The sequence below is a fragment of the Myripristis murdjan genome, chromosome 1 (assembly GCF_902150065.1).
Source record: "Myripristis murdjan chromosome 1, fMyrMur1.1, whole genome shotgun sequence".
Lineage (NCBI taxonomy): Eukaryota > Metazoa > Chordata > Actinopteri > Holocentriformes > Holocentridae > Myripristis > Myripristis murdjan.
Genome location: NC_043980.1, coordinates 9,079,270 through 9,095,685, shown reverse-complemented (window position 1 = coordinate 9,095,685; position 16,416 = coordinate 9,079,270). Strand labels below are relative to the sequence as shown.

General features: G+C 41.3%; 2 protein-coding genes across 2 annotated transcripts; both read left to right on the top strand.

The window, feature by feature from the left end:
• The first annotated feature begins 6,410 nt into the window (after positions 1–6,410).
• Positions 6,411–9,913, top strand: LOC115361703 (trypsin-like). The gene is made up of 4 exons (XM_030055273.1): positions 6,411–6,475; positions 6,949–7,136; positions 9,455–9,526; positions 9,749–9,913. The coding sequence occupies exons 1-4, from the start codon at positions 6,436–6,438 to the stop codon at positions 9,911–9,913; spliced, it is 465 nt and encodes a 154-aa protein (XP_029911133.1). The 5' UTR covers positions 6,411–6,435.
• A 3,738-nt stretch (positions 9,914–13,651) lies between these two features.
• Positions 13,652–15,915, top strand: LOC115361694 (anionic trypsin-2-like). The gene is made up of 5 exons (XM_030055262.1): positions 13,652–13,738; positions 14,344–14,533; positions 14,717–14,898; positions 15,041–15,135; positions 15,742–15,915. Exons 1-5 carry the CDS (start codon positions 13,699–13,701, stop codon positions 15,883–15,885), a joined length of 651 nt encoding a protein of 216 aa, XP_029911122.1. The 5' UTR covers positions 13,652–13,698; the 3' UTR covers positions 15,886–15,915.
• Positions 15,916–16,416: the final 501 nt, after the last annotated feature.

Genomic DNA, 16,416 nt, shown 5'->3' with positions numbered 1-16,416 from the left:
GCCCCTAAGGTAGGGACAAGATCTATTTCTGAGCTGTGAGTGGTTAACTTGCATTATTTAAATAATCAGTCATTTTTCCGATTGTTAATTGGAAAAAAAAAATTATTTGCCCACCCGTTTTTCTATAGGCCCACCCATTTACAAAATCCTGGTGCCGCTATTGCTAATAACTCTTATTTACTTATGCATTTGACCTAAGTTTCTTTTGTTAACTGGAAGACTTTGATTAAGTGATTAAGTTTTCTTGTTTTGTATTTTTACATTTTTGTTATTTTTTTTTCCTCTTACAATTTACCTTGCACATTTCACTGCACTGGTGATGGCAAATAAAAAACGACACCAGGTGAAGATTTTGACTCTCTGGCCCAATCCCAATGTCCACACTCACAGACTCACAGACTCATGGACTTGGAGGCGCGTTCCCACTAAATTTGTGAGGGTGAAGGGCTGTCCCACTGTCAAATCATCAAGTACATGAGGGCTCTCTCGCAGGCATTTTGAGCCTCTGGTGCTGTCCCATTCCTATTTATACTGTCTAACATCAATTAAGTGTATGAGGGTTCAGGGCTTAGGCCTCAGGGGGTATATTGGGATTGGGCCCTTGGCTCCTCCTTCCACCACTCAGCCAAGTCTTACAGAGCTGTCATGAGTCTAATTCAACAAAACATCTTTGACAGGAGGCAAACTCTTGATTACTGCAATGAATGATCAGAAACTCATCAGATCCAGTGTAGTGATAATTTTTAATCACTTAAATCTCAGTTCACATGTGTAATCTGTTTTTGTTCAGCTGTTTTAATATTGGCACGTCCAAGCCATGCAGAGGTGAACTTGTTCAGATTGCAGGCCAAGGCGCCACTACAGCACTGCCTGATGGAACAAGAGGTGAGGCTTCTTTTCATAACTTCACAGGTTCAAACAAGTAGTTTTTTTTTTTTTTTTTTAATCTTTATTGTCTATGTTGTTTTGTTGTACAGTTATATGCAAATAGAAAACTGCCAATGTTCTGAGTGAGTTCCAGTTGTTTATATTGCATCTCCATTTTTGTGGAGAGAGAATGAGAAACCACATTAGTAGGTGTTCACTTAAGAAAAAAAAAAAACATTATTTGAAAAATAAATAAGTTAAATGGCCTTTTAACAGAAACTTTTGTTGTTGTTGCAACATAGAAACTGATGTTCCTTTTCTTCTCTCCTCTAGTACCTGCTCAGCAGCCAGTGTTTCCTCTGCAGTGTGCAAATGTAAATGTTGTCAGTTGCAGAGGGGCTGGACTTTGTCCTCTGGAGCCCTGGGAGGCACCACGTCAGAATCAACATTTCTTCTGTGGACAAGATTTGTCAACACCCCCTCGAGTCGATGCTTGTCACGTGAGCAATTATTAGCATGACCTCTAACCTTATAATAATTTTATAAATTAAATAAATAAATTTACAAAAAATTATATATACAGTATATTTTTTTCTTTGTTTTGTTTTGTTGTTAATCTGTTTTGTGGCGCTCTCTCCAGGGTGACTCTGGTGGAGGAGTGGTGTATAGGGACCAGATTTACGGTGTCATTTCCTCCGGTGGTTGTCTGGCATGTCAGAGTCCACTTCGGTTCATGAATGTCTGTGAATACAAGGAGTGGATCCGACGCACTGCTGGCCTATAAGCTGAAAGTCCCTCATATTAAACATATGTGAAATATCAGCTGTACAAGAAACTGGTGTGGTTTGTGTCTTTTTTTCAAAAGAAACAATAGGAACAGTTTTTAAAATTATTATTGTGATAACCTGTGAAAAATTAACACTTTTACATGCAGTTGCAAGACAACAGATTGGAAAAATATAAAAATGTTTGTATATATCAGTTAGCAATATACACACACACATATATGTCGATATCCTTAAAGATGACAGCACACCTGTTTTTTGTTTGTTTGTTTGTTTGTTTGTTTTGTCAACATACCTACGCCCTCCCTACGCCCTTACCATTGAGCTGTTATCTTTTGTAGAAGTGCAGCGCTTTGGCTCTTGTGTCAAGCCTGTTTCATGGTATATATTTTTTGTGCTGTTAGCAGCAGTGTGTCCGCTCTGGCTCACAATAATAAGAAGTTGCCTCAGTTGCAGGTTCTGATTTTTTAGAGCACAGTCAGCATTGGTGTTTTTGCTAAAGCTGACTAACGTTGGTGATAATAGGCGGTGGCATTTTGGTTTTGTTTTTTCTTTCTTTTTTCTCTTTTCTCTCTCCTTACCTTTCTTTGTAGCCTGTCAGCAGTAGCGCTTTCTCTCCATCTGAGTTTTCTGTTTTCTTGTTGGCCGTCACTGGTGAAGGCAGTGTTCTTGCTTCCATCCCCTGTGTAAGTTATTTCGGCTTACTGCCGTTATGTTTTCCCAGCATTATTGTACTACCTGTATGGCCCCTCAACAGCCAGAGGATGGCCATGATCTCTGTCCCTCTTGCCTCGGCCCCGACCTTTTGAAGGAGGGCGTCTGAGTCCCATGCATGAATTGTAATTTGATGCCTCGAGCAATGAGAGCAGTGAGGCTGGCACAGGTGGAGCAACTGCTGGGCACTACAGAGGTTCCACCCATGGATCTGCCACCTCCAACCCAATCTAGTGGCCCCATGTGATTAGCTGCGGAGATCGAGGGCGCACCCCCCAGGAAGAAGACTAAAAGCAGAGATCTCTCTTCCAGAGTGGACCAGGTGTGGGGGAGCTAGAGGTGCCTGAAGCTCCACTGGAGTTGCTGTCTCCCCAGGACAGTGCCCTCTCAGTGTCTGCTTCTGCAAACCAGTTAAATGAATGTGCGGACCCAGCTGAACCTGCTGGGACCCTCCTGACCCTGAGCCTCACATGGCTCGGGGTCAGCATCCCACCCATCAGCTCAGAATTCCTTGCAGGGCATGTTGGATAACTCTGTGGGGACCATTGTTCGCATGGCCCTGGTCCATTTGCAGCTTGATGTTCCACAAGTGGATTCAGCTCACTGATTCTTGGGAATTTGGATAAAACATGTTTTAATTCTGAAAAAAAAAAAAAGTCTGACGGTATATCATTATAGATCAAGGTCTTTTTGTCAACACCGTCACCGTAATGTTTTTTTTAATTTTTTTTATTTGAAAAACCTATTTTTGTATTAAAAGAGACTATTACTTTAATAACTCAACAGCACCAAAGAAACATATTGTAAGCATATTCATTTAAAACAAATATAACTGCCTCTGACGGTGGTGACAGTGGCCTCATTACAACATACAATTCCAAAATTTATACCACTCAAGTCAATGGCTTCTTGCTTAACAACTTTATTTAACTATTTGGTACAAAAAATAAGAATCCTGAGCTCTGTTATAAGCATTTTTCAGACTTCAGTCATCACCATCAGACAGAAAACCTGACGGTGGTGACGTCTGACGGTGGTGACAAAAACCTGCTCTTTCACATGATAAGCATGAGTTGTTCACATTAGCCAGCTTGTTTCCCCCGTTGCTACCTACATCAGACCTCTTCTTAAAAAGTATACATTTATTCCATAATCTAATCTAATATATATATATTTTTTATATACAAAAGTGATGGTGTTGACATGTTATGGTTGTGACAGTAGCAGTGTCCAAAAATATGAGGAGATTTAAGAGAAAATAGAAAACTTCCAGGAGCCTGAGTGGTCTTGAAGCATGCAGTAGAGCTGAAGGTTTGAAAAGGGCTCCTCAGGAACGTAATTGACCTTGTAGTTTTTTAAAATTATTTTTTTAATAAATACGGTGGTGACGAATATGTGGGACACATTTTGAGCAACCACAAAATAATAGTAAATATTGTTCAAAACTCATCATTTGTAGTTTTTAATACATATTGTGATGTACTCTTTCATGTGGTAAATATATGAAATTATTACTTTTTGTTGTTTTAATCAAGTTGAAATGATTATCTCCTATCTCAGAGGACAACTGGTTTGTAGGCCATGGGCCAACATATAATCATTAAATTAATACAAACTAAAAATAAACCTATAAAAGAACCTTACAAATGTGCAAAGGACCCCCTGATTATGCCCTTGATTCTTTTTATTCATTAAAATGCTGTAAATTTCCAACAGAAATAGCATTTTTATTAGTGGCACATGATTTATCCAAATTCCCAAGAATCAGTGAGCTCCAGCCAGTGCTTTCTTTAAGCACAATCCAGCCCCCACTGTCGTTACTGTTCCTCCTTCAGATGACTATCTGAAGGAATTGCATGCTTGTTGGAGGGACATTAAAGCCTTTTCACATTTCACCTCTGATGTTTGAACCCTGGCGACTCTGAAGGATGCAGCAAAGTATGGTTCGGCCATTTGCCAGCTATGAATCTAAGAAGCCAGCTATGGTTGCAGTGAAGGTTTACCTGTGACTTCAGCGCACAGAGAGGTTTCTCCCTCTCTTCGGAGAGGATAGGTTCTTGACATACCTGCAGTTTCTGTGGGGCAAGCTTACAGCTGCTTGAGTGATCATTCTTCTGGGCTTGCTGTCGCTTTGCTCCCTTCAAATGTGGCTGAACAGACTCCTCTTGGATGCCAGGCGGCACAAGCACAGGGAGGTCAGGGTGTCTCGTCAGGCCCTCCTCTCTCTGCCCCTATGGAGACAGGAAGGTATATCTGCTTCAGGGTGTGCCAATGGGCTCCATTCTGTCACCTGCCTCTCAGGTGACAGAATGGAGACACCTGCCTCTCAGGATGAACACGACTGTTCAAGGCCAGTGGTCTGTTCTCGGCCGCACTCTGCATGTGAATGTGCTTGAGCAGGCACATCCTTGTTTGGTCAGACATGCTGACTGCTTTACACATAAATCACCAAGGAGCCACCAAGTTAGTGGGGTTCCTGCAGGAAGTGCGGGTTCTCCTGACTTGGGCAGCTTCCCATCTGGCCAGTCTCAGGGTGATGTATTTGCCAGGGGAGCAGATGTTGATCTCTTTGCTTTGGAGGACTCAACCCACTGCCCTCTCTGGTTCTCTTGGTCTACTTTATGCCTTTCCATCACTGGTGTTGATACCCCAAACACTTCAGAAGGTCCTCTGGCAGGCCCACAGGCTCATTCACTGGCCCCCTTTTTTTCAGGGAGGACCTGGATTCCTCTGCTGCACAGGCTCTCTTGCAGCTCACCATGGCACCTCCCCACCAGGAGGTGGGTTGGATTTGGCATCCTGACCCTCATTGCCTTCAGCTGTGGGTTTGCCCCCAACTCACAACTGGGGGACCATTGGGAGTCAGGGGCCACTCCAACCAGAGCATGTCCATGTTGTGGACTGCCCTGAAGGGTGTTCCCTTGGAAATTATCTGTGCTGCAGCCTCATGGGCATCACCTAGCACATTTGCCGGGTTCTGTTAGGTTATATTTTGCCACACCTCATCCCTTGGAGGTGGTATTGCTGCGCAGTTCCTCCTCCTCTAAATAGTAAGGTAGGTTCTGGGATTCCTCGTGATCTTGCTGATATGGGTCATCCAGTGCTTAAAGGATGAAACAGAACAAAAGTTATGTATGTAACTGCGGTGCTATGAATCCTGGATGACTGCCAGAGTGCTCTGTCACTCAGAATCCTCATGATCTCCCAAGAAGGTTCCACATATGATAAACAGATTGTAACAATCACCCTACTATAAATGTAAAGAGAAAGCACAACGCATTTTTAAGGTGACGGGCGGATATATTCAGACAATGCGGTGAAGCCGCTGGCTGGTAATTAAATATTTGTTCCTACAAAATAGCAACAAAATCAAAAGTTCTATAGTCCTAAATCAAGTAAAAATTTGCACATTGTGCAAAGGTTGAAACGGAGTTTCTTTCTTTTGTAATAAAATACTTGAGACTGTGAATAAAAATACATTGATGGAAACACAGCTTATGTCTGAGACAATTTAAGTGGTCATATTCATTTTAGTTACTTATATATACAAAATTCAGGGAGAATAGTTGTCTCTGAGTTAACAGTCAAAAACCTCTTTGATGCCACAACTCTTGGCATGAGTCGACAAGAATTTGTCCTTCAACTAAAATCACATTACATGATATGAAAATGTATCTGCTCAACAGGAAGACAAGCCTTTAGCTCAGCCTTTTGACTTCCACAACAGTTGTGATAACATCCTTTTCTGTGTATTTTAGGGTGTCAGTGTATTTCTGTGTATTTTAGAGTGAATTGTATCGCTGGCAGTATTTGCTCTGAAAGAAACCGTTGAGCTATCTGACTGTTTCTGTGTCACTTTATTCAAAATAGTTCTCCCACTATCACTTGGTGCAGGAAAATGGCAAAATATTTCCATAACTGTATAGAGGTTGGCAACATATGGAGAGCTGTGTTGATAAACCTTCACAAGGTGATTGGTGGACCAGAGGCCAACAGGACAGTAGGAGCAGATCTGAAAAGGTGCTGCTGTCCCATCAGGAGGACAGTCACTGGAGGCTCAGACACACAAATGGCTCAGCTGCTGCTTCTTCTGCTGTTGCTGTGGGCTGGTGAGTTCTCAACACTTGTGTATTCTGCAGCGCTGACACTTTGAATACCATTTCTTACAGGTTGAAGTATGAAAGATTTTTACTTCTGAAGAATCTTTAAAATTATTATTTTTTTTAAAGATATGGTGACAGGTTGTACTTTCAGTCTCTCACTATGTGTGTGTGTGTGGCACAAGTTCCCTAGCTAGACCACCACTAACAAATGCAGGACTCAAAAGTACCAACACACTGTTTTACTACAAGAATGTATACATTTTTTTTTGTATACATTCTTGTAAAGATTCTGAGACCAAGACCAGTATTTCAGTTCACAGGGGCAAAAAAGAATAAGATAAATCCAATCATCCTCTCGTCCATTGTCCAATGACAGAAACACTTCGACACAGCAAACAATATATGACTAAAAAGATTGAAAACAATTCCAATACCAGTCTTCATTTCACCATCAAATGACTGAAGAATTTGTCTTTCAGACTTCACTGTGGGCGATGTGCACAAGAGGATTATTGGAGGTCAGCCATGTCCACAAGATGAGCGGAGGTACCATGTCCTGCTCAGAGGAGATTTTTTCAACGGTACACACAGAGGTGGAAACTTCTGTGGTGGCTCTCTGATCAATGACCAGTGGATCCTGACTGCGGCTCACTGCAGAACCAGGATGGTAACAAAGTGAATTGTTTACTTAAGAAAATGCTTGACAACATATTGCTTACTCCATTAATTCAGCCCTAAACTGTTGCCTTTGAACCAGCAATATTTAATGCATTGAAACAAAAATGCTCTGGTTCAAAGTCTGGCCATTAGGATCAGAAAGTACGCTGAGTTGAGTGTCCTCTTTTCTCACTGTTACGAATATGTTTGCACATCTAAATGTGCATCCAGGTCCAGGAGAAGAAGTGCAAATCCCAGGAAATAATCTGATACCCTTCACAGAAAACGGCCTACAACATGACATCATGTTGGTGCGGCTGCCTGACCTCGATCCTCAATTGGCACTAACACTAGCAACAATACATCTTCCTGACTGTGCTGGCGCATTTGCTAAGCTGATCTGGTAAGATATTGGGCCCTATCTTGCGCCACCTGCTACCCGTTGCCACTACCTGCTACCCGTGAATTGCGCATTTAGCAGCTTCCATTATCCCTAAATGGTATATTGCGGCCACGCTACCCGCTATACATTATGCCGACTCCATTATTTGTGCCTGGAGGCGTGCCCGTGGGGGTGATTTATGCGCTTTCAGTACAATTGCTATGTTGCGCACACACTTTAGGGAAAGCGGATAGCAGGTCCTCACCCACCCGCTATCCCATTTGGGCATTTACAAGAGCGCGCCCAGGAGGCCTCAATGCATGTCCACTTGGACGCATGTGGACGTGCACATGCGGCTCCACCTCCTGAATAAAAAGCCACCTTGCTTTAGCCTCAGTTGAACCCATGAGAAAACAGCAGAGATAGTACTAAATCACGACCTTCCTCTCTCCATCATGGGTTTCGGTTTGTGGATTTAGGATAGCGCATCCTTCTCTTAAAGGCAATGGCACCTGGCACACCGATTGGTTTAACTGGTATAACACCCAAACCACGCCTATGCATAATATAGCACGTAGCGCAAGTGTTTTACGGATAACGGCAAGTGCACAAGATAGCAACTTTTGCAGGGGAACACCTCTTACGCAATGCTAAATCCCCACATAACGGGTTTAGGGACTCTGGCGCAAGATAGGGCCCATAATCTTTTGTCCAAAATATGTTTGAGGAAATATGTTTGAGCTTGAATATGTATCAGGCTATCTCAACTCATATCATCATAAGCATGCTGTTGTTTGATTTCATTTTGCATGTGTCAACTGTGTTGCTCAGCTGTTTGAATACTGTCACTTCCAAACCATCCAGGGGTGACCCAGTTCAGATTGCAGGCCATGGTGCCACTTTTGCACGTGCTGATAACACAAGAGGTGAGACTGTGTTTTCATCAGTTATACTGTAGTTTCATAAAAGTTTTTTTTTTTTTTTAATCTTTAAATTGTTTTGTTGTCAAGTCATAGAAAAATAGAAATCTGTCAGTGTGCTGTTGCTGTCGTGCTGTTGTTATTTTGAGAAAGACTGAGAAACAAGTAATGATATTATTACATGTGACATTACACTGATTTAATATTAAGCTAATTAACTCAACAGCATTACTAGAATAATATGGCATGCATTTCAATCAAATTAAATCATGAAGCCACATCCGTAGGTGTTTGCTCACTTAGGAAAAAAAACATTAGAAGAACACATGAGATTAAATGGCCTTTTATCAAGAACTTTGGTTGCTGTTGCAACATAGAGCACGTTTACATGCACACCTTATTCCTGTTTTAACCGGAATATTCACAATATTCCGGTTGCGCACGTGTCATGTAAACACGCACCGAACCCGATTAAGGTCATATTCCGGTTGGAGAGAATTCCGAATAAGCCCCCTGGAATATTCCTTTGTTGCTATGGTTACCTGCAAGCGGGGAAAACGGTACAGCAAACAGCAGCAAGAGCCAGGAGACTGCTGTCTGACTTCAGCTAATGAAAGACTTAAATATCATGGAGGATATCGATGGGAGAAAACAGAAATAGCAACAGAAGAAGAAGAAAAAGAAGAAGATGAGGAAGAAGACTTCTTGGTCTGTTTTTCCAGCAAACCAGACGCCTATACGCGTACTGCTGCCCCCTGCGGCTGAGTGTCGCATTACATAAGAAAGTGGAATACGCCGAAAACACGGGGGCATGCCAAGTAACATGTAAACGGAATATTCCAGTTGCCGCAGCGCAGTTACCTTAACCGGAATATTGACCTGATCCAGAATATGGTGTGCATGTAAACGTGCTCATAGAAATTGATATTCCTTATCCTTTCTCCTCTAGTACCTGCTCAGCAGCCAGTGTTTTCCCTGCAATGTGCAAATGTAAATGTTGTTGGCTGTGCGGCTCCCACTCATCAGAGGCCTCGCCTGGCTCCATGGCAGAATCAGCACTTATTCTGTGGACAAACTCCTGGAGTGGATGCGTGCAGAGTAATTATCTGATTATCCATATGCCCTCCAACATTTTCATCAACTTCTTTATTGGGACTCAGTCCATAAAAAGACAGACTGCTGTTCGAATTATTACTGATTTTTACAAGTGAAAGAAAATCAGTAATCATTTACTCTTAATTTGTATGTATTGTGCTTATATTTGATGGATAGATACGTTGATAGATCCTTTTGTAATCTGTTTTGTGGTGCTCTCTCTAGGGTGACTCTGGTTCAGGAGTGGTGCATAGGGGCCAGATTTACGGTGTCATGTCCTCCACTGGTTGTCGGGCTCTTGAGGAACCAATTGTGTTCATGAATCTCTGTAGATACAAGGAGTGGATCCGAGAGATTACTGGCATATACGCTGAAAGTCCTTCATATTAAACATATATGAAATATCAGCTGTAAAAGAAACTGGTGTGGTTTGTGTCAGTTTTTTTTCTTTCAAAAGAAACAATGGAAGCAGTTTTTTTTTAAACGATTATCCTGATAAATTGTGAAAAAATGATACATTTTTCTGATGAGGTTTTTCTGATGAGGTGAAGATATCTCCTCCCACACACAACACACACAATTTGTAGGAGTTACACTTGCAAGATAATAGACCAGAAAAATATTAAAAACATATATGCAAATATATAAGTTTGTTAAAAGACACATGTGCGCACGCACACACACACACACCTTTCTAACTATACAGATATAGATGACAGCCCACCCTTTTATTGTCAGCCTACCTACACCTTCTGCTCCCTGCTAGTATAATAATGTCATTAATGCATATATGTATGTTTTAGTTTTTCTTGTTTTAGAATGTGAATCTAATGGGGCAACAGCCAATCCAACAATTAGAATTCCTTTAAAAAAACAAAGACCAGTATTTTTTCATTCTTTCATAATTCACCGTTCTGGGTTGCTCTGGGCCCTGGGCTGCAGCCCATATATGTCTGGCCAAGGGTTAACAAAGAACCAAACAAAGTCATTACCTTCAAATTAAAAACATCAAGTAGGACAACAAGTAGGAAGTGACAGAAGGTTAATTTGGTCAGCTATGTGACTTGGAAATGGCAGATCCTGAGATGAACCTTGCATAGCGCTGGTGGAGGCATGTACTCTACTGAGTGCCATTTTTCTAGTTCTTCTATGAAGTGCATAAAATGCTTTAATCACTGAGGAAGAGAAGTCTGCAGTTTAGCATCAATTAATCTTTCTAACAAGGTGGTAAATAAGCACTTTGTAGTTTGTTTCATTTTTATTTGAATTATGTTTTTTTTTTTGTTTGTTTTTTTTTAATAAAAACTGACTTACAGCACCAATAAACATTTGTGTTTATCAATTATTTTCTGGGGGTGCGAAGGTTATGGCTGAATGGACTTGTTGTCATAGAGATGAGAAGCTCATTTGAATAGAGCTGAGTGATTGTGGACTGTACAGCAATTTAAGCAAATAGTGGGCAAAGATAAAGAAATTGTCTGATAACTAATCAGTCTTGAGGTTTTGTACTGAACGAAGTGAAGGGACTTTGTGGAGCAGGTTTTTCCTGGGTCGGTCCTCATGTGTGCCAGTTTCGTTGTAGTGCTTGATGGTTTTTGCGACTCCACTTGGGGACACATTTAAAGTTTTTGCAATTTTCCGGACTGGCTGACCTTCATTTCTTAAAGTAATGATGGCCACTCGTTTTTCTTTAGTTAGCTGATTGGTTCTTGCTATAATATGAATTTTAACAGTTGTCCAATAGGGCTGTCGGCTGTGTAGTAACCTGACTTCTGCACAACATAACTGATGGTCCCAACCCCATTGATAAAGCAAGAAAGAAAAAATGGCGAATGGTCAGAATCAACTAAAACCATATTCAAATATAATCCCAGGAGAACACACACTATGACAATATTTGCTGTAACATTAAACTTTAAGATGAAACATTACAATTAAAACTCACCTCCAGAAAACACCACCTTCAGCCAGCAGACGTAACAGTTGCGTTCTGTTCCGGTGAGGCATGTTGTGAAGAGGCTCAAGTGCGTAGTGATATATGGCACCTCTTCAGCAAAAAATAGTTCCAAGCATGTCGAGCTCTGTCGCAGTTAGTAAACTTTACATTTGTAGCGTAAAACATAAATAATAATAATAATAATAATAAAATAAAAGCCTTTAATTTTGTCCCTAATATGCAGGGTCATATATTTCTTTTAAAGCTTTGAGTCTTTTTGAATTTAATTAAGTTTTTTATGTATTTTTTCTCTTTTTCTATCTTTTATGTCTATGAGCCAATGGTTGGAAGCCAGACATATTTTTGCCAGCAACTGTTAAATGGTAAACTGTTAATTTTGAACCTTTTAAAACATCAGTTATCTATTAAAAATTATAGGCTTTTCTTGTTAAAAACAAAAAGTAATATTTGTTCATGAGTTTTTAAGTGATCATGTGCAGACACAATCCAATTCAAATAATGGATTTTTTATGCTTTCTGTGCAGAGGCTATAAATGCAGTGTCTCTCTGAATTTCAAATTACATTAAAAAAAAAAAAAAAAAAAAAAAAGCCGCCAAAGTGTGGGAAATGACTTTGGGCTGCCTGCACAAAACCAGCATGGGCCCAACGGTACAAAAGTTTCTCTGGACCCAAATGGGCTGGCCCACACTGGGCCAACATGGGCTTTCTGTGGGCAATCCACTATTATGGGCTGCTTATGGAGAGCCCGTGGTGAGCTCAGAGCTTTGGGCCTTGCCTGGGCAAGCCAGCACTGGGCCGTGTAGGTTTGGTCTGGGCTGGCCCTAGCCCACAATGCCCACAAAAAGCCTGCGTGGGCCCCACTGGGGCATGTTTGCAGGGCCATCTTCGCGTCCATTTTCACCTGCCCCCCTTTTTTTTAGAGTTCGTCAGACAGCACATATCAGCATTGTTGCTACAAAACAAACCTTCCTCAGAGCTTTCAAATGAATATTGACATTGTCAATGGCCAGGACTGTCCGCAGGGACCGATGGGCTGTTTTTAATGGTACTGTGTGAGCACTCAGGTCGCGGCTGATGATTGGGCCATGCAGTGTGAGCACAAACTTGTGAGCTTTGGCTTTACATCATGGACGATTTTCTTGAACAGTGTGAGTTGGATATAAATGTCACAAAGTTCTCTTTATTTGCAGTGGATTTATTTAACTGTTTTCTTTATTATAAGTCTCCCTCATGTGTGTACAGTATATGTGTGTGGAGGACCTCCCCTACTTGATAGCAGCGCACCTGCTTCCACTCACAAGCCATGATTGGAGTGACGGACAATTAAAGGCAGTCGGGACACAGGTGCGAAGCAGGCTGGCCCAGGGAGAACCACAGGCGCTGGCGGAGAGCCGCACTGGAGTGTCTGAGCCGGACGAATAGACAAGGCTGACAGAGGCGAATAACCAAATCTCTGGGAATTCTTTTATGTGACTCCTGCTGTGAGCTTGGTGCGGCACTTATACCTGTGTTTCCTCCTCCTCCTTTCCTCCCCCTTAGGACGCAACCGAATAATTGAACTTTTAGCTGCTTGTTAATAAAAATTTTTTTATTGAACTTGCCTGCTCTGTCTGTGTTTGAAACCAGAGGGAAAAAAAAAAAAAAAAAAAAAAAAAGCTGTGACATAAACATCAAGATTTCTATAATTGCACAGTGAATGCCCGGCTTAAGTTAGCAGGCAAAGATCTCCTTGATCCCACAACCCTTTCTGTGAAACTACGTTTAATGTCAAACCCAAAAGAATTTGTCCTTCAGCTCAAATCACATGATATGAAATGGAAATGTATCCTCTCAACAGGAAGACAAGGCTTTAGCTCAGCCTTTGGACTTCAAACGTCCACAACTGTTGTGATAACGTCCTTTTCTGTGTATTTTAGGGTGTCAGTGTGAATTGTATCGCTTGCAATATTTTGATAGACCTGCTCTGAAAGAAACCGTTCAGCTATCTGACTGTTTCTGTGTCACTTTATTCAAAATAGTTCTCCCACTATCACTTGGTGCAAGAAAATGGCAAAATATTTCCATAACTGTATAGAGGTTGGCAACATATGGAGAGCTGTGTTGATAAACCTTCCCAAGGTGATTGGTGGATCAGAGGCCAACAGGACAGTGGGAGCAGATTTAAAAAGGTGCTGCTGTCCCATCAGGAGGACAGTCACTGGAGGCTCAGAGACACAAATGGCTCAGCTGCTGCTTCTTCTGCTGTTGCTGTGGGCTGGTGAGTTCTCAACACTTGTGTATTCTGCAGCCCTGACACATTGAATACTTTAACCATTCCTTACCTGTTAAAGTATGAAAGATTTTTACTTCTGAAAATGAAGCATCTTTAAAATCTGACATTTTCTTAAGATATGATGGGAGGTTGTAGGTCTGTTCTATCTCTCTGTGTGTGTGTGTGTGTGTGTGTGTGTGTGTGTGTGTGTGCGCGCCAGGTCACTACTAACAAACACACAGGACTCAGAAGTACCAACAAGCTCTATTTATACAAAAATGTTTAAATTTCTTTTGTTGCATACGCTGTTCTCTTATGAAGCTGTATAAAATGCCAAAGCAGCATTAGGCATGCTTGTTGGGCTATTCCTGTTCACATCTTCTCTGCACACCAGCATCAGGTATAAAGAGAGGCGCCACCCCAGTAATGCACTTCAAAAAAGCAAACAATATATGAGTCAAAGTCAGAGTCCTCAGCAGCCATATTGTCTGTGTTTGTCTTCTCCTAATGGACGTTCTGTTGTTTCTCTCCCACCGAGAGGAAACCTCTCCCTCTGTGTTACTGTAAGTCTGTGCAACCACAGTCAAATGACTGACGAATGTGTCTTTCAGACTTCACTGTGGGTGATGTGCACAAGAGGATTATTGGAGGTCAGACATGTCGACATGATGAGCGGAGGTACCATGTCCAGCTCAGAGGACACAATCCTTTAACTAATGAGCTAACCCTCTGTGGTGGCTCTCTGATCAATGACCAGTGGATCCTGACTGCCTCTCACTGCTGGCCTAGAGAAAATGGATGGTAACAATGTGAACTGTTGACTGAAAAAAAAAGATTGACAACATATTGCTCACTGTATAAATTCAGCCTTAAATGATATTTAATGCACTGAAAGAAAAATGCTTTGGTTCAAAGTCTGGCCATTAGGATCAGAAAGTATGCAGAGTTGAGTGATGTTCCTCTGTCCTCTTTTCTCATTTTTAGGAATATGTTTGCACATCTAAATGTGCATCCAGGTCCAGAGGAAGTAGTGCCTATCCCAGGAAATAATCTGATACCCTTCACAGAAAACTTCCTAGAACATGACATCATGCTGGTGCGGCTGCCTGACCTCGATCCTCAATTGGCACTAACTCTAGCAACAATACGTCTTCCTGACTGTGTTGGTGCTTTTGCTCAGCTGATCTGGTTAGATATAATCTTTTGTCCAAAATATGTTTGAGGAAATATGTTTGAGCTTGAGATCTAGTGTATATAGTTTTAACTTCTTCAATCTCCGTTCACATTTGTCACCTGTTTTGTTCACAGCTGTTTCAATACTGGCACGTCCAAGCCATCCAGAGGTGAACCAGTTCAGATTGCAGGCCAAGGCGCCACTCGGGCACTTCCTGATGGAACAAGAGGTGAGGCTCCTTCTCATAACTTCACAGATTCAATTTTTTATCTTTGTTGTCTATGTTGTTTTGTTGTACAGTTATATAAAAAGAAGTCTGCCAGTGTTTTGAGTGAGTTCCAGTTGTTTATATAGAATTTCCATTTTTGTGGAGAGAGACTGAGAAACCACATTCGTAGGTGTTTGTTCACTTAAGAAAAAAAAACGACATTATTTGAAGAACACGAGTTAAATGGCCTTTTACCAAGAACTTTGGTTGCTGTTGCAACATAGAAGCTGATGTTCCTTTTCCTTTCTCCTCTAGTACCTGCTCAGCAGCCAGTGTTTCCCCTGAAATGTACAAATGTAAATGTTGTCAGTTGCAGAGGGGTTGGATATCGTCCTCTGAGGGTTAGGGAGGCACCACATGAGAATCAACATTATTTCTGTGGACAAGATCTGAACCCCCCTCTAGTCGATGCTTGCAAAGTGAGTATTATCAGCATGACCTCTAACCTTCTGTGTTCTCTTCAGTCACTGCTCAAGTGAAAGTAGTGAGTAAAGTTCAAGGTGCAGAATAAATGGCCATAATTGATGATATATATGTTTTTAATCTGTTTTGTGGTGCTCTCTCTAGGGTGACTCTGGTGGAGGAGTGGTGTATAGGGACCAGATTTATGGTGTCATTTCCTCCGGTGGTTGTCGGGCTCTTGAGGAACCGATTCGGTTCATGAATGTCTGTAAATACAAGGAGTGGATCCAACACACTGCTCGCCTATGAGCTGAAAGTCCTTCATATTAAACATATATGACATATCAGCTGTACAAGATACTGGTGTGGTTTGTGTCTTTTTTTCTGTCAAAAGAAACAGTGGAAGCAGTTTTTTTTTAAAATGATTATCCTGATAAATTGTGAAAAAATGATACATTTTTCTGATGAGGTTTTTCTGATGAGGTGAAAATATCTCCTTCCACACACAACACACAATTTGTAGGAGTTACACTTGCAAGATAATAGACCGGAAAAATATTAAAAATATATATGCAAATATATAAGTTTGTTAAAAGACATGTGCGCGCGCACGCACACACACACACACACACCTTTCTACCTATATAGATATAGATGACAGCCCACCCTTTTATTGTCAGCCTACCTACACCTTCTGCTCCCTGCCAGTATAATAATGTCATTAATGCATATATGTATGTTTTAGTTTTTATTGTTTTAGAATGTGAATCTAATGGGGCCACAGCCAATCCAACAATTAGAATTCCTTTAAAAAAGGAAGGAAAAGGAAGCCAAACAAAG